At 46.9% G+C, this 20,896-nt stretch overlaps 1 protein-coding gene across 10 annotated transcripts in view; it reads left to right on the forward strand.

Annotated features, from left to right (window-relative positions):
- ARMC9 (armadillo repeat containing 9) overlaps positions 1 to 20,896 on the forward strand; it is a 150,180-nt gene that overhangs the window by 108,912 nt on the left and 20,372 nt on the right. For all 10 annotated transcript variants that reach the window (XR_006205754.1, XM_042950474.1, XM_042950480.1 and 7 more), the window contains 2 exons: positions 8,000 to 8,104; positions 19,516 to 19,631. Coding sequence is in view for 9 of the 10 variants with exons in the window: in XM_042950474.1 (XP_042806408.1) it covers positions 8,000 to 8,104; positions 19,516 to 19,631 (221 nt within the window). In the remaining variant the exon portion in view is untranslated. The remainder of the gene's footprint in view (positions 1 to 7,999; positions 8,105 to 19,515; positions 19,632 to 20,896) is intronic.

Below are 20,896 nucleotides of genomic sequence, written 5' to 3' on the forward strand. Positions count from 1 at the left end.
ACATTTCCCACCGCATCTAGCGCTTTCTTTCCTCTGCCTCCCCAAATCTCCCTCTGCACATAGTTTCCCAAGTGCTGCCACAAACGGATTGAATAGCACTGAATTAAGCTCTTGCTTCTCTTTGTTAACTTGCATTTTCCAACCCAACTGGTGCAGCTCATTTTACGTGCGCTCTTTACATTTCAGAAGTCCTAACGTGCCTCTGCTTCCTTTTCACTGATGGTAGTGTTTCTTAGGAAAACCACGGCTGTTACTTGTCTCTATCTGTACAGTACATGGCTTTTCAAAACCGGAGAACTTAAGAAATGTCCTCAGTCTGTAAGTCGTGATTTTCAAGGAGGCGGCCAGATGATCTCATCTGACGAATGGAGAAACTTGAGACACGCCGACAAGAATCATGTCTTTACGAATTCACAGCCTCAGTACCCTTTCTTAACCAAGAACTATCAATTTAGTCATGACTCCCATGTCCGTTTTCCTGCCTTTGTGCATTTTACCCTAACCTGATATTCTTGGTGCTTCCCTACCACGTGCACCAGAGGAAGCAAATTCTCCAGGCCGACTCTGGAGCCCAGGTTCTCTCTCTGGCCCCGCACTCACGTATCACACTGCGGTTCGAGTTAACTTCCATTGAACGGTTTTATATATTAGAGACTAAATGCAGAAATTGCCCTGTGTTTCTAGAGATTGGGGAGGGCCTATCAATTGTCAATGAATTTAACTATAAAGTAGTTGTGATGAAAAAAAAATAATAACCCAGCTTCAACTTGTTTTAACTAAAAAAAGAAAATTGAATACATATTTCAATGACTCTCTTTTTTTTTTTTAAGTTTTTAAAATTTATTTTTGACAGAGACAGTGTGCGAGCATGAGCTGAGGAGGGGCAGAGAGAGAGGGAGACACAGAATCTGAAGCAGGCTCCAGACTCCAGGCTCCATGCTGTCAGCACAGAGCCTGACGCAGGGCTCGAACTCATGAACTGTGAGATCATGACCTGGGCCGAAGTCGGACGCTCCACCGACTGAGCCACCCAGGCGCCCTTCAGTGACTCTCTTACTAGCAAGTTTAACTTGTGCTGAGAGTGTGTGTGCTTGTGTGTGTGTGTGTGTGCGCGCGCGCGCGCACAGGTTGATTTGCAAGGGAGTGTCTTACATAGGTACTTGTCCAGGGGAAAAAAACACCCTTGCTTGCACGGGCTGAGGTTAGCCATCGACCACTGATTTTTCATCGAAATGGAATGTGGACGTTTGTGTTGTTTCCTAACGTTTCATATTCCGCCCTGGCAGGGGAGCGGTGTATCACCCGTACCTCCATGAAACTGTGATTCATATGACCTCTTCCAGCCAGTGCCTGCAAGGCTTCGGTCCCTGGAAACGGGATGAAATACTACTCCACTGCCCGGAGCTCCCTGCCACTCGACCCTGACCACAGGGCCATTTTCCTGAAATAATCCTGTAATGTACACACTGTTCGATCGCTAAGATGTTGGCATTTTAGTAAACCAAACTCTAAGCCACGGCGGCACTGTAACTCTCACCTCGCTGTCCCAGAGCTGACCTCGGGCAGGGCCTCACAGATAACATTTCCTTTAAGGACGCCGAGTGAAATTTCAGGATAGTGGGTGTACTAGCGCTGGGCCGAGGTGCCGACTCAGGCAAGGCAGCGGGAGGAGAAGGCAGTTGCCCCGTGGAGAGGAGTCGGGACTGGGGGTGAGGTTGCTCTCGAAGGTGGTGGTTCTAGGGAGGACAGGAGTGCACTTTCTGTTTGGGATTAGACGGGACAGGAAGGAGAAGGATGGGACCGAGGGCTCCGGAATGCCGCTGCGCCCTGCCCTTCGCTCTCTGCCCCGTTGAGCTCCCTTTCAGCCGGGCGTGGGGACCCTCGGGCCTCAGAAGACCCGGGCAATCCAGCCTCAGCTTCCTCAGAAACAGGCTTCTCTGCAGGGCCCCAGGGGGCGGAGTCCCAAAGATCTGGGCAGAAAGGGGCTTCCCCCAGCTTAAAGTCGAGACTCCTGGCCTCCAGGCCAGCCTGTCACTGCGGACTGGTCACTTCTCTCAGGCTCAGGGTCCACACTAGACAAAATAGGTGTAGTAAAAGTAATCCAGACGGAGTCACTGTGAGAGCTTCAGATGTAAAGTGCCATGGAAATAAATGCAAGGTGGGTTCTTCAATGGTGCTGCAGTACGAGGGCATCACAGAGATGCTGTCGTATGTAAGCTGGTGGGGGAGTGTCTGCTCAGCTGCCCAGGCCACGAGTAAGACAATGCTGATTGTTAGAGAAGGCTCTGTGCCTTTGGGGACCACCTAGAATAAGTCAAACCCCCTTTTCTTAAGACAGCCTGCCCTAGGTGATGTTATCTAGTGATGGCAGATGGCCCTGTCCATCTGTGTGCTAAAGAGAACTGAGAGATGGCCTGTCCCCCCAGCAACAGCCCTGCCTGGAGGCTGCCCTCACGGGAAGGTGAGCCCTTAGATCCCTTGACACCTGACTCAGATAAATCAAATTCACAAGAGACCAGGGCACCCAGAATGACCAGATACTGGTCTGAAAATAAGGACCGGGCCACACATGTTTGCAGAATGGAGCTCTTCCTTCTTGTTGGCAAGTTCAGAGGAGCCAAATTACAGGTTGTTGAGTGGGCAAGGAATCAGGGGAAGGATTGATTAGAGATGATCTCAGGGACTGTTGTCACCAGGCCTGGGGCATCCCTATGCCCCAAGGCTGGACCAGCACTCGACTGCCAGCTTCCTCAGGGTCCCAACCTCCCTTTTCTCACTTCCATGGCCACCCAGCCCCCTTCATAGACACATTCCTTCCTTAGTCCCTGCCAGGTGAAGGTCTGGTCTGTTTTGGGTTGATCTCATTGCTGGTCCCCCCACTACCCAGTTCCATCCAGTGGTAACATCTGGCAAAACCATAGTATATCACCACAGCCAGGATTTTACCACTGAGACACTCAAGAGCCAGAGGATCTCCATGACCACCAAAGTCCCTTTTACAGCCACCCCTACTTCCCTCCCACCCCCTGTCCTCCATGCCCCCTGGCAACCAGTAATCTGTTCTCCAGTTCCACAGTTTTGTCATTTCAAGAATGTCACATAGACGGAATCATATAGTTTATAACCACGAGGACTGGTTTGTTTCACACGACGCAGCTCACTGGAGAGTCATCCAGGTTTGTGTGTGTCAGTAATTCCTGGTGTGGGTGTGCTGCGGTTTGTCTCATCGTCCTCCTATGGGGACATCTGTCATTCTCTGTTTTGAGTTATTACAAGAAAGCTGTTACACGCATTCATGTAGAGTATTGTATGACCATGAGTTTCCCTTTCTCTGGGATAAATGCCCGAGAGTATAGTTGCTTGGTCGCATGTAGTTGTGTGTTTAGCTTTTAAAGAGACTGCCAAATCTTCCCAGAGTGGCTGGACAAGTTTGTGTTCCCACCAGCAGTTTATGAGGGATCCAGTTTCTCTGCATCCTCTCCAGCATTTCTTTTTTTTTTTTTTTTTTTTAATACATTTATTTATTTCGAGAGAGAAAGAGAGCAGGGGAGGGGCGGAGAGAGGGAGAGAGAATCCCAAGCAGGCTCCACGCTCTTAGTGCAGAGCCAGAAGTGGAGATCCAACCCATAAACCATGAGATCATGACCTGAGCCGAAATTAAGAGTCAGAAGCTTAACCGACTGAGCCGCCCAGGCGCCCCCTCACCGGCATTTCTCATGTTAGCCATTCTGACAGATGAAGAGTGCCATCTCATTGCAGTTTTAATTTACGTTTTCCTGATGCCTAACGATGTTGAATATTTGTAGGTGCTTATCTGCCACCCATAGATCCTCTTTGGTCTCTTCATGTCTTTTGCCCATTTTCTAATTGGATTGTTTGGGTTTTTTCTGTTGAGTGTTGGGAGTTTCTGGTATGTTCTATAATCAGATACTAGTCCTTTATCAGATATGTGGTTTCCAAATCTCTTCTCCCAGTCTGTAGCTTTTTATTCTCTTCGCAGGGTCTTGCAGCAAAAGATTTTTAATTTTCAATTAAACCCGGTTGATCAAATGTTTCCTTTTATGGAATGTGCTTTTTGTTGTCAGGTACCAGAACTCTTTGCCTCATGGATCTTTAAGCTTCCTTCTATTTTTTTTCTAACAGTTGGATAGTATTACATTTAAGTCCATGATCCATTTTAAAATAATTTTTAGATAAGTCACGAGAGTTCGATTGAGGTCCATTTTTTTCCTATGCGTGTCTAGTTGTTCCAGCGCTATTTATTGGAAAGGCAGTCCTTCCTCCATTGAACTGCTTTTACACCTTTGTCAAAAACCAGTTGGGCAGGGGTGCCCGGGTGGCTCAGTCAGTTAAGCGCCTGACTCTTGATTTTTGGCTCAGGCTGTGATCTCATGGTTCGTGAGTTTGAGCCCTGCCTCCGGCTCTGCGGAGCCTGCTGGAGATTCTCTGTCTCCCTCTCTCCCTGCCCCTCTCCTGTTCGCGCTCTCTCTCTCAAAAATAAATAAATAAATATTTTTTAAAAATCGGTTGAACATGTTTGTGTACATCTGTTTTGAGGTTCTGTATTCTGCTCTGTTGATCTCTATGTCTGTCCCTCTACCGCATAGTCTTGAAACCTGTACCTATAGAAGTCTTGACACTGGGTATACTGATTCTTCCCACCTTATTCTTATTTTTCAAAATTTTCTTAGCTGTTCTAGTCCCTTTGCCCTTTCCATATAAATTTTAGAATAATTTTGCATATATCTGCAGAAAAATCCTTCTGGGATTTTGATAGAAATTACAGTAAATTTATGTACCAATTTGGACAGAACTAACAACTATGTTGAGTCTTTCAGTTCGTGAACAAGGTAGGTCTTTCCATTTATTTAGATCTTCAGTTTCTTTCATTAGCACTTTATAATTCTCAGCCTACAAGTCCTATACATGTTTTGCTGGATTTACACCTAAGAATTTTTATTTTTTGTGAATTATAAATGATACTGTATCTTTAATTTCAGTGTTTTAAGTTCATCACTAGTATATAGAAATTGATTTTCATATATTTATCTTGTATTCTGTGACCTTGCTGAACTCACTTATTAGTTCTAGGATTTTTGAGGGGTTGATTCCTTGGGATTTTCTACATAGACAATCATGGCATCTCCAAATAGAGATAGTTCTTTTTTTTTTTTTTTTTAATGTTCATTTATTTATTTTGAGAGAGAGTGAGTGAGCAGGGGAGGGGCAAATAGAGGCAGTTCTGTTTCTTCCTCTCTGATCTATATGCTTTTTATTTCCTTTTTTTTTTTTCTTGCCTTATTGCTCTGGCTAGAACTTCTAGCACTAGGAATGAATAAGAATGAATAGAAGCAGAAATCTTTGCCTTGTCCCCAGTCTTAAGGGGGAAAGCCTCCAGTCTTTGATCATTAAGTGTAATGTCAGCTCTACGTTATTTATCGAGTACTCCTCTTTTCCTATTTTTCTAAGAATTTTTGTCATGTTGAGTTTTTTCATGCCTTTTTTCCATCCATTACTATGACCATATGATTTTTTTCTTCACAAACCCCTCAATATTATGGATTACAATGTTTAAATTTTAAATACTGAACCGGACTCTCACTGCTGGAACAAACTGCACTTGGTCATGGTGTATAATTCTTTTAACATAATTGATCTGTTGCTCCATTCTGTTTGTTAAGATTTTGCTGAGGATTTTTTTTACCTTTCTCTTAGCTTGGTTGTTAAGGATTTTTGCATTTTTATTCATGAAGGACTTTCGTTTGTACTTTTCTTTTTATGGTACTGTCTTTCTCTGGCTTTGGTAACACAAAACCTTCATGAAATGAAATAAGAAGTATTCCTTCCTGTTTTGTTTTCTTGAAAACATATAGAATTGGTGGTATTTTTTTAAAAGTTTGATAGATTTCTCCAGTGAGACCACGTAGGCCTAGAGATTTCTTTCAGGGGAATTTTTAAACTATGAAGGAATTTCCTTAGTAGTAATAGGACTTTTCAAGTTATCTTAAAATTATATCAAAATTTCATATTGAGAGGCTTGTGATAGTTTGTGTTTTTATCTGCGTTGTCAACCCCATGTGTGCAGAATTACTCATAGTGATCCCTCATCCTTTTGATATCTCCCGGATCTGTAGTAATATCTTCTGTTTCATTCCTGACATTGGTCAGGATAATTTTATTAATCTTTTCCAAGAACCAGCTTTTTTCTTTGACTCATTTTCTCCCTTGTTATTCTCTCTTCCTTTTCACTGATATCTGTTCTTTATATTATTTTCTTCCTTGTGCTTGCTTTGGGTTTATTTTATTCTTTTTCTATGTTCTTGAGACTTCCTAATTTTTCATTTGTCTCAAGAACGTAATTGCTCATTGAAGCACTTTTGTGACAACTGCTTTAAAATCTATGTCAGATCATTCTAGTCGCATCTCCGTTACCTTGATGTTGGCATCGATTGATCGTCTCTTTTTGTTCAGTTTGAGAGAGCTTCCTGGTTCCCGGTATGATGAGTGATTTTTTATTTAAGCCCAGATATTTTGAGGATTATAAGACTTTTGATCTAATTGAAACCTTCTGTTTTAGCTGGCTGCTTCTGATACTGCTCTGGCGGTGGGTTGGGGGGGGGGGGGGTGCGGGGGGGGTGGCGGTGAGTCTCCTCCTCATTGCCGCCAGGTGTGAATAGAAGACCAGGATTTACACTCAGCCTCTGTTGACACCCAGGGGTGGTAGGGGATGGGAGGAGACTCCTTGTTACTGCAAGACAGGGGTGGGAGTTCCGGATCCCTACTCAGCCTCGACTAGTATCTCTCTAACTGGAACAGGAAGGAGTGCCTCATTAGTGCTGCCCACAGAGCCTCCCCTGGCACCACAGAAACATGTGGGCCGTGGTAAAAGCATGAATCTCCACCGGGCCTCCTCCGACGGCATCAGAGCAGGGAGAGGGGATATCTCGTCACTGTCGGCTGGAAGGCTGGGCCCTCCACGTGGTCTCCACTCTCTCCTGGGGATGGGGGAACCTCATTACTGCCCAGGAGGGATGAAATTCCCCCTCCCTACTCGTCTCACCCCAGCTGAGGATGTGGGGGTGCCCGATGACAGCCCAGTGAGGGTAGAAGCCTGGACTCCCGAAGGCCCTGGCAGGTGTGGTTGGGACGGGGCCACAATATTTTCTGCGGTGTTTGGTTATTTTCTAAAACTTCTGTCATTGCTAGGCCCTCCCTTTCCCGGTCCTTCAGCTAGAGGATCAGGCTCTGGGGAGACTTTTTTTGTCTTCGCCACTCAAACGTTGCTGGGCTGCTGGCTTCTTCAGCTCCCGAGTGTGGAATCTATAAGGAACCAAGGAACCCCAGGGAACTCAGCACCTTTCACTCCTTGTGTCTTTGGGGACCCAACCAGTCTGCCTCCTTCTCTCTGTCTTTCAGGGTCTCTTGTGTTTATTTTATATTTAACGTCCAGTGTTTTGAGGCCGTACTTGGTGGGAGGAATAGGGAAAAGTATATCCACTCCATCTTCCCAAAAGCAAAACAGCTCTTCTCTTTTTGATGAGTCTTCTTACTTATTGACTGTAAACTGCTTGAGAACAACAAGCCTATAACGTACAGTTGCTGAAGGCCTGTGCATGTGAAGGTGCTTCATAGTTCTTGGTGGACTGGCCTGGCTATTTGTATGGCCCCTTGACCTCCCAGAGAAATTCTGAGAGCTGTGACTGAGGGAGACTATTAAGTGTCTCATTGAACCTCTTCACACCTGTGGCCGTGGAGGTGTCCATAGGTGCCCAGCTTCCGAAAGAGGCGGGCTGGTATTTTCCCTTTTGGCTTCATGGTTCAGGTTATGAGCAGAGGACAGACTGCCCCTGAAGCCGTTTGAAATGCAAACCCACCAGTTGCTGTGGTTGGGCAGATGCCTTCTCATTCCGTTGACAGGTGCCCACTTGGGGACCCAGCTGTCTGGGAATGTGCAGCAGGGGGATCCAGAGCACTGACCCCCGTGTGTCCTTTGAAACAGGAGGACCATGACACTATGGAAGCTGATCTGGACAAAGACGAGCTGATCCAGCCCCAGCTTGGAGAGCTCTCAGGCGAGAAGCTTCTGACCACGGAGTACTTGGGAGTAAGTACCACATGAGGGGGTGGGGGAGAAGTAGAAAGGAGAGATGGGCCATTGATGCGTTTAGCCTTTGCAATGACACATGACTGCGTGGTTTGGTCGATACTACGATACTACGATACTATGTTTATGAGAGTGTTGGCCAATCTGCTTCCAGCAGCCCTGAAGAGCACTGTGGCCCTAGCTACCTGTCACAGATAGAGCTGTCGGTGAACAGAAAAGAGATCAGGATATAACACGAGGGCACATGTCAGGAGCCTTCCTAACATCCAAAGGTGTGCCCGCCTCAGTAGTAATCACCCACCTGTCCAGCTTCTTAATTTTCATGTGCCTTATCTAGTAGAAGGGAAGACTGGCGGGTTTGCAAGTCATCGGCACACCGGTGATGGCTGAAACCATCAGAGCGGGCGAAGAGATGCCTAACGAAGCAAAGGGTGGAGAGAGAGAGAGAGAAAGTGAGGGGCTGAGGACAGAGGGGCAGACCAGCAGGTCAGGAGTGGGAGCAAGAAGCGGGGCCTCTGAGAAGGACAGAAAGTGACCGGAGAGGCTTGAGGAGAACCAGGATAATGTAGCGCCACGGGAATCGGAACGGAGGAGTGTTTCAGGATGGATTGAGTGGCCAGTCCGGGCATCCAAGAGGCCTGTGGAGTCACACATCTGAGATGGGGCCATCATCTGAGCTCAGAGAGCTCCCCGCTGACTCCGATGCCCATCCAGCTCTAGGAGCCCCTGGTTACCACCCGCCAGCTAAACAGGGGAGGGCGTGAGGAGGGAGCTGCCGATTGGCCAGGAGAGGATGGCAGTGTCGGGGGCCCGCCCGCAGGTGTCTCACGAAACCTTGATCAGAAAGCACATCAATGAACAGGTGGAATGTTGGAGTGTGAGGTTTCTGAAGGGAGGAACAAGAGATGGGGGCCTGTCCGCTCTCCTGGGACAGACAGGAGAGCACACAGGAGTGAAGGCCATTGGCATTAAAAGGAGCTCCTGGAATTTTGAAGCTGGTGTTTGACTGGGTCAGTCCTGTGGACTCTGACATCTCGCATTGCTGGAGCAGAAGGCCAGGAGCCAGTCTTTCAACAATCCTTGAACAACTTGCTCAACAAACAAGTCAGGGACAGTGACTTGAGAAGGAAAAGAATGTGCGTGCAGGTGGCATGACCTTGTAGGAGTAGACAGAAGCAGAAAGTGCCTTCCCATCACTGCCCCCATCCTGGCCCTCCTCATCTCACCCTGGGTACTGTTCTCCCTGGACACCTGCCCCAGTTTTCCTCACCTGTCAAGGAATTTCCGGGGCCCCAGGCTGGAGTACAGAATCTGCTGGTGGAACTCGACGTTAGAGGACAGCCAGAAGCCCATCTGTGGGAGCTTTGTAGGCAAGGGTTTTGGATTTTCTCCCAGCCTGAGCTGGGAGAGTACTGGAGCAGGGGAGTGACTCAGTTTGACTTGTTTTAATGTATGAACTTGTATTTTCATTCTGGTTGCATGATGGAAAATGGACTATAGGGGGCAGGAGTGAAGGGAGATGACCCAAAGAGGCTCTGCCGGGGTTCCACCCTTACCCCCCGTACCACCACCACCCACCACCTTGCCTCTGGTCATGGTCAAGGCCTATAGCCCATCACAGCCTTTTGAACGTCTCAAGGATCAAAGGAATCTGACTGTGGAGGCTCTGTTTACTTTCAGTCAAGTAGGGAGGTGCTCCAGAAACGTTGGAAATGAGGCAGTTGGGTTCCAAGTTGTTGATGGAAGTCTGAAGCCCTAACTAGGCTTTGTTTCCCTTTGGAAGAGCACTGACTTTGGCAGGGAGGGACTGGGCTCCATTTGATAAGGTGTGCGTTTTTGAAAGCAAGGCTCTCCTGGGGCACCTGGGTGGCTCAGTCGGTTAAGGGTCTGACTTTGGCTCAGGTCATGATCTCATGGTTCCTGGGTTCGAGCCCCACATCAGGCCCTGTGCTGACAGCTGGGAGCTTGGAACCTGCTTTGGATTCTGTGTCTCCTCTTTCTGCCCCTCCCCTGCTCACGCACTCGCCCTGTCTGTCTGTCTGTCTCTCTCTCTCTCTCTCTCAAAAATAAAATATTGAATGAACGAATGCAAGACTCTTTTGCTACATAGGCAGGAGATGAGAATGGAACAGGCAAGTGGGTGGGGCATCTTCAGAGGGTGGAAGCCACCACCGGGAACCCAGCCCTGCAGTGTTGGGACTTTCCCACAGACACAACCACGCAGGCATGTGATGGTCAGCAAGGACATTCACAGAACTTGGCGAACCGAAACCAAGTGTGAATGCAGAGCGATTTACAGCCCCTCTCCCAGGTGAAGTAAATGCTTATGCGATCTTAGGTTGAGGATGGTGAAGGTTTTTCAACAGCAACAAAAACCAAGGCACAGAACGTCTGGGACTCCCAGCTTAACCGTGCCGCTTGGTGGGGCACAGTTGCAGAGCTTTCAGACCAACCAGTAACCCGGTAACCCAGGGTAATGGCATCTGGAAATGGCGTCATTTTACCCTAGCGTGCAGTTCTAAATCTCCCTCACGTATCTTCACTATCCTTTTACCAGGAGGACATCTTTGAATCCAGCAGAAAATTTCCCTGCACGTTTGTCAGTTACTTTTTGGTGGAAATATGAGTAACACGAGTACAAAGTACAGAAAGATTCATTATATAAACGAGAAGACCCAGTGTCTTAGCTTCCTGGTGCCAGAGGGACAAATTAGTATAAAACACCGGAAGTTTATCCTCTCACAGTTCTGGAGGCCAGAAGTCCAAAATCAAGAGGCCCACACAGCCACGCCCCCTCTGAAGGCCCTGGGGGAGAGGCTCCCATGCTCCTCCAGCTTCCGGTGGCTCCAGGGGTTCCCTGGCTGGTGGCTGCACCCCTCCAGACTCCGCCTCTATCTCCACAGGGCCTTCTCCCCTTCTCTCTTTTGTGTCTCATAGGGACACTTGTCGTGAATCTAGGATAATCTGGGATGATGGCTTCATCTCGAGATCACTAACTTAATTACATCTGCAGAGACCGCTTTGCCAAATGTCACATTCACCACATCCATAAGTTCGTGGGGTTAGAACATGAGCGTATCTACTTGGGGCCACTTTTCAACCCTCCACACCAGGTCACTGTAGGATCTCGTCATGGAAGCAATTCTAAAGTTAGAAAACAATGTGGGGCAGCCACTGCGTTACTGGACACTCCCAGTTTTGCCGTCTCTGCCCATCAGTCTTGCTAAGCTGCCCTCAGTCCCCCGATCTTGATTTGAAATCGACAGCCCGCCAGCCTCTGTGTGGGGCTCATTGATTTCAAAGAGCCGTGCCTTTGGCTCCGGTACCCACAAGGCTTTGAGTTCGTATCTCCGTAACTGCTCGTGCCCAACGAGGGAACCCGCTAAAAACAGAAGACATTTCACCAGGGACTGTGTGCCCAAAAGCACTCACGCCTCGTCTTCTGATGTACGAGGTAGATTGTAGATTTTTCAAGATCACTTGAAAGATACTGACTTTTTGAAACATTGTATCAGAATATTATATTCAAAAAGTTTTCACCGAATTCGTGCCATTTGCCTAACACATAGCAGAATGCCAAAAAGTTTAAGACCTAGCTGTCACCTTTGAGAAGTTTATGAAAGACACAGAGCAGACGAAACTGTGCCCTTGGTAGGGATGCAGGTAACAGCAAGGAGTGGCAAGTGGGGCAGCAGATACTGTCCTGCAGGACAGAACTAGCCCAGGCTCTCTCAAAGCCCCAGACCCTCAATGGGGCTTAACGATAGAGCCTAGGACCCTCCTCAGGCCTCCTTACCATAATCCCAGGAACTGGGTATGGTACACACCAATGATTTAGAAACTACTGGCTTGGGGGTGAGGGTGGAGGTATGGCAGGGGCAGCCCATCGGTATTGGGGGATGGAAGGAAACCATTCCCAGGATTCCTGGACCCAGTGGCTCACCCCCTGCTAGGCATTTGGAGCCACGCCCTTCCCAGAAGGGCCCCGCTGCCATCCTGACCCTCCCGAGTGCAAGCAAACCGCTCCTGTGCACAGCAGAGCCCAGGCCACAAACAGTGCCGCCAACCACTGAGAACTCAGAAAGCTGGGACGAGAGAACAAGTCACTTCCTAAGCTTGCCTGAGCACGGCCATGGTCACGAGAAATGTGCTGCTTACTCGTAATTCTGGTAGAAAGCAGCACGCCTTGTTTCTTCTTTAGGCCGTGACTGTCAGCAGGTCAAGACTGATGATTTGCCAACTTCTCCTTGCTTATTTCTGAATTTTTTTTTTTTTTTTTTTTTTGTATCATCCATACTATGCTGAACAATCATTTAATCCTTCCTGAAAAGAATGCCCTGATCTAAATAGCTTTGTCGCCTCGGTTAAAAGGGGCGTGGATACGTATCACAGAATCTCAGCTTTTTGTTTTTATTTCACAGTCTAAACCTATTATTAATTACCTTTAACAACAGTAATGGGCACGTCTTAAATCAGTTCAGCACACGTCATGGGCCAAGCCCTGTGCAGACCACTTCGTACATCTGACTCCATTTAATTTGGTCCCTCCCAACAAACTACGGGGGAAATCCTGCTAGTGTCGCATTTTCTAGACAGGAGAGCTGAGGCTGAGAAAGGGTAAGGGACACTCTCAGGTTTATTTGAAGCTGCTTGCCCTTGCCCTGTCCCACTAAGCTGTGCCACCTTCTGGAAGAGCTGTCGATTTTCCAGTGAATTGCCTGCTGCGTCTGAAAATTCAGAGAACTCCAGCTGTGGCATATTCACAGTTTCTGTCTGGTCTAAGTTTCCTGCATAAACTCATTTTGAGGGGGATGCCTGCTGTAAAAGCTCATCACTCCCTTCCCACCGTTTCCTCCCTCTGTCGAATGAAGACCCAAATTCGTTTAGTTTTCCAGAGATTGCCTGAAGGACGGGTTAGCCCTGCCTCCAAAGAATATGTGTATGGAGGCGGGCCTGGGAATCTGAATCTTTATTACCGCCACCCCCCACCCCGCCCCAGTGATCCTGAAGCCCGAGTCTGGGCCACGGAAACTTTGCCACTTGGGCGGCGGGCGCAGCTGGCCAGGGTGCAGGGCCGAGCCCGTCGGAGACAGGGCAGGGCTCCGGGCCCCTGCCATCCCACTGCCCGCCGTGGAAACACACGGAAGGGCCTCGGTTTGCAGTTTTTGCTTTCAGATTTCTTTTTTCAAATGTGTCTCCACTTTGGAGCTTATTCTGATCACTTTTCAGTTATTCTTGCCCTGCCTGACTGATAGTTGAAGTCTCAGTGCTCTCTACATATTGGGAGATGAGTTGGAACCAAAAGTCCATATTCTTGTGTGTGAAAACACAACCAAACAAGCAGGTGAAAAAAATCCCAAGCCGCAAATATTCCAAATCCATTTCTTTGTCAGTTTGTTTCTTGTATTTTTTTTTAAGTTTGTTTGTTTTTAACTAATCCCTATACCAAATGTGGGGCCTGAACTCACAACCCCAAGATTAAGAGTCGCCTGCTCCTGCTACTGAGCCAGCCAGGTGCCCTGTGTATGCTTCCTTCTAATTATAAAAGAAATAGGGGCGCCTGGATGGCTCAGCTGAGGCTCCGACTTCAGCTCAGGTCACGATCTCGCGGTTCGTGAGTTCAAGCCCCACATCGGGCTCGCTGCTGTCGGCACACAGCCTGCTTCGGATCCTCTGTCCCTCTCTCTTCCCCTTCCCTGCTTGTACTCTCTCAGAAATAAATAACACGTTAAAAAGAAAAAATTAAAAACATTAAAAAAAAAAGATGAGGGGTGGGAGGGAGGGGAGGATGGGTGATGGGCATTGAGAAGGGCACCTGTTGGGATGAGCACTGGGTGTTATATGGAAACCAATTTGACAATAAATTTCATATTAAAAAAAAAGTCCCTCTAAAGCCTTTTCCAAAATAAAAAATAAATAAAATAAAACAATAAAAAAGAAAGAAATACATGCTTATTATGGGAAAGTCCAAATAAACAGTCTAAACAACCATAATAAAACTCCACCCACCCAGAGGCAATACCACTGTTCCTTCTGTTATTCTTCCATTTCTCTCTGCACCTTCTCTTTCCTTTATTAGTTAGGACTGGCCCAGCTGCAAAACGCGGAGAATCTGTCCATCCCGCTGCTAATACTGAAGGATGTGGACTCCAGGCTCTTTGCATGTCTTTCGACACTCTGCCTGTCAGTATGAAGGGAAGACCCAGGTTTTGTGGGACCTCTGGTTTACAGGGCTTGGGAAGGCTTTCTTTCAATAAAGGAATACAGAGTTACTTATGAAGTGGATACTTAATCCGAATGAGAAAATAAATCACAGTAAAATTCACATTTTAAGAATTGACAGAAAAGTGATGTTTTTATTAATTAGCTGCCTTGCATACCTTATAGGGGTTTTTGTTGGTTGGTTTTTGTTTTATGCCTTTTAATTGCCTCTACCTATATAATAATGAGTCTGTAATGTTTTCCACGGAGAGAAAAGGAAATTTGTCCTTCCTGTAACATATATGATCAAATTTTGTTTCTCATTATTGATAGACTGGAAAAATCTTTTGGCCTCACATTTAGTTTTTGGTAATGCTGTTGTATACATTTTTAGGATTGTCGCTAAATTTGAGAACTCCCTCCTCGAGTGTCTTCCACAAATAAGCTGTAAGATTTGGGGATATTTCAAGTTTTCTTGCACACTGATTATTCATAAATACTCTGACAACGCAGGGAATTTCTAGAAGCCATTCCTACCCCAGGACAGCTAGCGAAGGTTTGTCTGTGCACCATGATTGGGAATCATATGAATCTATTCGAAACCTGAATTAAATGTCATCGAGACTCAGCGCCCCCTTAGCTAAGTCCCAAATTGTCCCCCGTTAGCTAAATCCCAACACCACGCCACCAACGTGAAGGGAAGTATGACAAGGGAAGTCAGAGGAGGAAGAAACAGCAGAAGGGAAGTCAGAGTAGAAAGAAACAGCAGTATTAAGTGCTTGCAGTTAAAATATCCTACTTTTGCAAATGTTACAAAAACATTGGACCATGTGAACACATTGCTAGGGCTTCTTCTGGGTCTTGAAGCTTCAGTTTCATCCACTCCATGGTAGTTCTGCCTCAGTGAGGGAGCCCCTCATTCACACGCTTGTGGCCTCTTGGTCACGAGACGGCAGAGGGAGCTCCCGGCACAAACCCATGATAAAGTCAGGAAGAAGGCCCAACAGGCAGACCAGCCAAATCTACCCCTTCTATGGTGCTCCTTCCCAGGGTTCCAGCTGGCGACCTCCACTGGATTCTTACTGGTCAGAACTGGGTCACGTGACCCCTAGCTGCAAGGGAGTCTGCAAAAGGGAGTATGTTTTTATTTAAAAAAAATTTTTTTTGATGTCCATTTAGTTTTGAGAGAAAGAGTGTGAACGAAGGGAGAGTCAGAGAGAGAGGGAGACACAGAATCGGAAGCAGGCTCCAGGCTCTGAGCTGTCAGCACAGAGCCCGACGCGGGGCTCAAACTCACGGACCGCGAGATCGTGACCTGAGCCGGAGTCGGGCACTCGACCGACTGAGCCACCCAGGCGCCCCAGGGGGGAGTATTTTTAAGTAGAAGCATTTGCGTGCCAATAGAATCAGAGTACTGTTGGTCAGGAGAGAATGAATATTGGGTCGACCGCAAAGAGTGTCTGCTTCAGCCTCCATGTCATCTTTTGCGTGGTGGGTGGATTGATGGGTGGAGAGAGAGAGAGAGAGAGAGAGAGAACTTGTGTTTCCTTACAAAAATTCGTCCTACTTTATTAACATGTCACAACTTATGTGATTCACCAATTCTCAAAAATTAGTCAATGGGAAATAACATTTTTTACCTCGATTGACATGTGTTGACCATCTTTTGCTATTAAATAAATTACATTCGGCTAAATCATATGCGGCATTTTTTTATTGTGGTTCAATAAGCTGCATTTTTTTAGGAGCAGAACCTGCTTTCAAGTAAAATCTCCATCTGTCACACAGATGAAGGCTGAGTCCTCTGGACGAATAAGGTGGCTGCCAGGGACCCGTTCCATTCTCTCTCCCAACGGCCGCCACAGCATTTCTGCAGAACTCGGTATCGTCCACAGGTTGTTGGACTAGGTATCGTTTCAGATCTTCCTGGCCTAAAAGGGCCGCACTGAAAGTGAGGGGCCCAGAGAGGGGCCTGGGGACCTGTGGGCTACCGTGTGGCTCACGCTACAAGCACAGCACGTTGTCGGGTGAGAAGGAAACAGACCCTTCTGCAAGGCAGCTGCTCTGACACGCCGGGTCCTGCACACTTAACCCTCTTCCCCAAGGGCCTTTCCTCAGGCGTTTGAGTAACAGCCCAGACAGTTCTGGCCCACAGGCCAGACTCCGTTTCTTCATCCCCTGGAAAAGACACATACCATCCACCTCAAGTTATTTCGTAGGCCTGTGTGGCTTTAAAGAGACGGTACGGCTGGGGAGCCTGGCGGGCGCAGTCCGTAGAGCGAGCGACTCTTGATCTCAGGGTTGTGAGTTTGAGGCCCCATGCTGGGTGTAGAGATTACTTGAAAATAAGATCTTAAAACAAAAGGGTGGGGGGAGGTGGTACGGCCGACGGTTTTCCAAAGGCTGAAACACTCTCCAGTGTACGTGATACGTTCCCTCTCCTCTAGGAAGGAGTTGGGAGGGTGAGCTCAGAAGGACCGTGGAGTGGAGGGGCAGGGGGAGGGTGGGGCTGGAAGGCACCTATTCACCGTCTCCCCTTTTCCAGTAGCTAAGGACTTCACCTTCTGAGCCTTCTTTGGAAAGACCCAGGCGTTCTGTCGGGAAGTATGGAGAGGGAAAGAGAAACACGAGTGTTCCTGGGGTGCCTTTGAGAATCGGACCTGAGGGGCCTGCTTCCCTGATGGGTCGTGCAGCCTGTAAAGTTACCCCGCATACTAGATGGGGCAGCACGACCGTGACCCGAAGGGAAGTCCGAGTAAAAGCAGCCGGCGGAGTGAAGTGATTGCGGTTAAAATAGCCTCTTTTTGCAGATCACACAGGAGATACAAAGGGTACTGCCTGCTAGTTCTTATTTGGAAAGCTTAATTACGTTCCGTTTCCGGGGTGCCTGGTGGCTCAGGTGGCTAAGCATCCAACTCCGGCTCAGGTCATGATCTCGCGGTTTGTGAGTTCGAGCCCCACATCAGGCTGTGTGCTGACAGCTCAGAGCCTGGAGCCTGCTTCCGATTCTGTGTCTCCCTCTCTGCCCCTCCCCCACTTACCCTTGCTCGCTCTCTCTCTCTCTCTCTCTCTGTCTCTGTCTCTCAAAATAAACATTAAAAAAAAACTAATTATGTTCCATTTCCTCCCCAGAAGCTCACACTTTCTCTTTCCTCTTGTCCTGCTCCCCTTCACACTCCCACCTGTCCGCCCCTATCTTCACCAGCCCAGGTGCGGCCCACCCTGCCCAGCCTCCCTCGCTGGTGCTGGCCCCACAGCACAGTGAGGCCCTTTGTTCTCCCTACCTCGAACACTAGATAGACCCTAATAACTTCTCAGCAAAAATCAAGAAATCAAAGATGTAATTCCAATTTTTACAAAAGTGTCTGCTTTGTTGTTGTTGTTTTTACTTTTTATTTTCAAATAATTCTAGGTTCACAGGAATCTGAAAAAGTGTCCCGTGTACCCTTCCCTCCAGTTTTCCCAGGGATCCCATCTTGTAGGACTGTAGCGCCGTATCATGCGGGCAATCCACACTGGCACAATCCACAGACCTTATTCAGATTTCACTAGTTTTACAGTAATTTCTCTTTTAAACAAATTTTCTGAAGTGTTAATATAATCGTATTAGAGAACACTTGGAAAAGAAAGAGGAGAAAAATTCCTCTTGGTTCTACTATCCTATCTATCACTGTATTCATTTTAGTGTATATTTCCTTCCAGCCTTTTGTGTAATTTTAGCATAATTGAAGGCATCATTTATGTACAGCTTTATAATCTTTTAGTAAATGTTTTAAATAAGCATATTTTTCATAACCTAGTCTTTATCATTGTAAAAGGCCACTTACTATTTCGGATGAATATGTTGTGTTTCACTTAATTCTTCCCCTATTACTGGACACCTAGATTATTCCAGTTTTACTCTATAACAGTTTTGTAGCAAACAACTTTGTTTATTTGATGTTTCCCGTATTTGGGGTTCTTCCACTAGGGTTTACACCCAAAGATGTGAACATCGTTACGACTACTGAAAACACCAAATTACTTCCCAAAGTAATTGAACATTACTCAGCTTTCCCTGCCACTAAGGCTTTTGATTCCTGCCAGCAGCGGGTGGGATCCTTTCTTTAACTGTCACTCATTTAATAGTTGAAAAATGATACTTTCTTGTGTGAAATTGTATTTCTAATTACTTGTAAAGTTGATCATTTTTTTCCTTCATTTACTGGCGATCTATTCTATTTTGTGACTTGACTATTTGAAATCTTTGATCACTAATGGACTGTTTCACCTACTGATTTGTACGAGCTACTTACCTAATGAAAGTCTTAACCTTTCATCTGTTAAATATGTGCAAATATTTCTTCCCAGTGTGTTGTTTACCCGTTCATTTGGCTTATCTCTAATATATAGGTGGAAAGGTTACTTTTTTTTAATTAAAAAAAAATTTTTTTAAGGGCACCTGGGTGGCTCAGTCAGTTAAGCGTCCAACTTCGGCTCAGGTCAGGATCTCACGGTTTGTGGGTTCGAACCCCACGTCAGGCTCTGTGCTGACAGCTCAGAGCCTGGAACCTGCTTTGGATTCTGTGTCCCCCTCTCTCACTACCCCTCCCCCACTTGTGTGCTCTATCTCTCTATTGCTCTCTATCTCTCTCAAAAATAAAACACTAAAAAAATATTTTTTAATTGTTTTAAAGCTTTTTCATTTCTTGAGAGAGAGAGTGTGAGCAGGGGAGGGGCAGAGAGAGAGGGGGGACAGAATCCCAAGCCGGCTCCACACTATGAGCGCAAAGCCCAACACGAACCATGAGGTCATGACCTGAGCCAGGATCAAGAATTGGACATTTAATGGACTGAGCCACTCAGGCACCACTGGAAAGGTTACCTTTTTATGAAACCAAATCTGCCCATCTTTTTTTTCTTCTCACTTTCAAAACTCAGTCTTCCCAGAGATGTAATTGTTACTGTATTCAACTGTTTTCTTCTCTTTTCCATGGTCTGGTTTTTTGTTTTTTTTTTTTTTAATTTATACTGCTAAATGGCATAATACGCAAACCTAAAGGAATTTTTCCCCAAATTTCTGTGTATCTGAATACTGTGTGATCCTCCTTCACTTGTTTGCAAAGCCTCTTACTCCTATAGGTTACTTTATTGCGTGTAGCATCTGCTACCTCTAGGTCAGCTTTCAAGTAGGTGATTTCTCCAGCCCATCTCCCCTTTCCTTCCACCAGATCATGACCAACACGGGGAAGATGAGGCGGAAGGGCCTGGCCGGTGTGCAGCGCAGCGCCGACGAGCCCCTGTGCCGGCCCGTCACCCCTGGCGGCCACAGGACGGGGTACCCAGTGTAAGTCCGGGCTAAAGGAGGCGGGGATTTCTTAAGCTTTGTTTTACCTGCAGCGTAAGATGCGTGTATTGAAAACTCCGAAATAAAACGTTCACGTTGGAAAGCATTTATCTCTTCATTATTTATCTCTTGGGAATTTTTGAGGGGAAAGATGTTGTCTCCTTCACTTGAGGTTTCTTCTTCCAGAAAATGAAGTGGTAGGATTGCAGGATCTCCAGGCACTTTGCCCTGAAGAAGCCAAGTGTTGGCCAAATGTAATTTCAAAGGAAAGGACCAGAAGGAGCAGTGGGTCCACCCAGACGCGACTCTAGTCCTTCTTTTCTCAGCCGCCACCCCAGGCCTTTTGTTCTTCTGTTCGGGTGGAGTATCACAGGTTCAGACACCAAATCAACTTGGCTTAAGTAAACACACTCACTTTTTAAAGCAACCCTATGTGTGTTTAGTGGCCCAGGTTTCTTCATTCTTCAGAGCCTTGCTCCTACCGTTTATGTCAACAAAACTACAGTGTGGTTACCCAAGAGCCTCTGATCTCCCTGGGAACCCTGTGGGCTCTGGGGGAACCCCAGCCCAAGCAGTCCAGCTGTCTAGAGAAACAGGTGCGGAGAAACAGGTACAAACCAGGGGGTCACAGAGAGCAGGCAGAAAACTGGCATTTCTTGATTCCTTCAACAAATACCGGCCATAAAATAGTTCAAGGGAACGTGACACATTTTACTCACTTATTCCCTGTAGCTGGGCAGTTTGGCTGTTTCCAGTTTTACTCTGTAGTAATTTGTAACTAACAACCAGGCCCTGGGGATGCAGCCACAAGCACAATGCGGAAAGGCCTGCCCTTTCGGAGCTCCGTGGGTGGATGCTGGCATGCCCGAGCCCCGCAGCCAGACCCCGCTCGTGTGGGACTCAGCCTAGAATTTCCAGGCCCACCCTGTGGATCGGTGATCCGTGTGATTTGGTCTCAAAACTAGCTGCCATGCGCTTCACATTTCAGGGTTATTTTAAGTTACTAGCACCATGCTTTTTTTCTCTTAAACTTACTATCAGTATTTTTCAACTCAGCTTCCAACTATTAACGTATCGCCACCTTGACATCTTCCCTCGGGCTCCTTCCGTGTGCATAGTATATAACTTACACACGCATACTCGCTTGGCTGAACTGTTTGAAAGAAGGCTGCAGACTTGCAACACGTCCCCTAAGAATAAGAGCATCCTGTGCTTAACCACATTATCTATCACACCTAAGAAAGCCCACATTCGCATAATATCGT

Source organism: Panthera leo, chromosome C1, assembly GCF_018350215.1.
Source record: "Panthera leo isolate Ple1 chromosome C1, P.leo_Ple1_pat1.1, whole genome shotgun sequence".
Classification (NCBI taxonomy): domain Eukaryota; kingdom Metazoa; phylum Chordata; class Mammalia; order Carnivora; family Felidae; genus Panthera; species Panthera leo.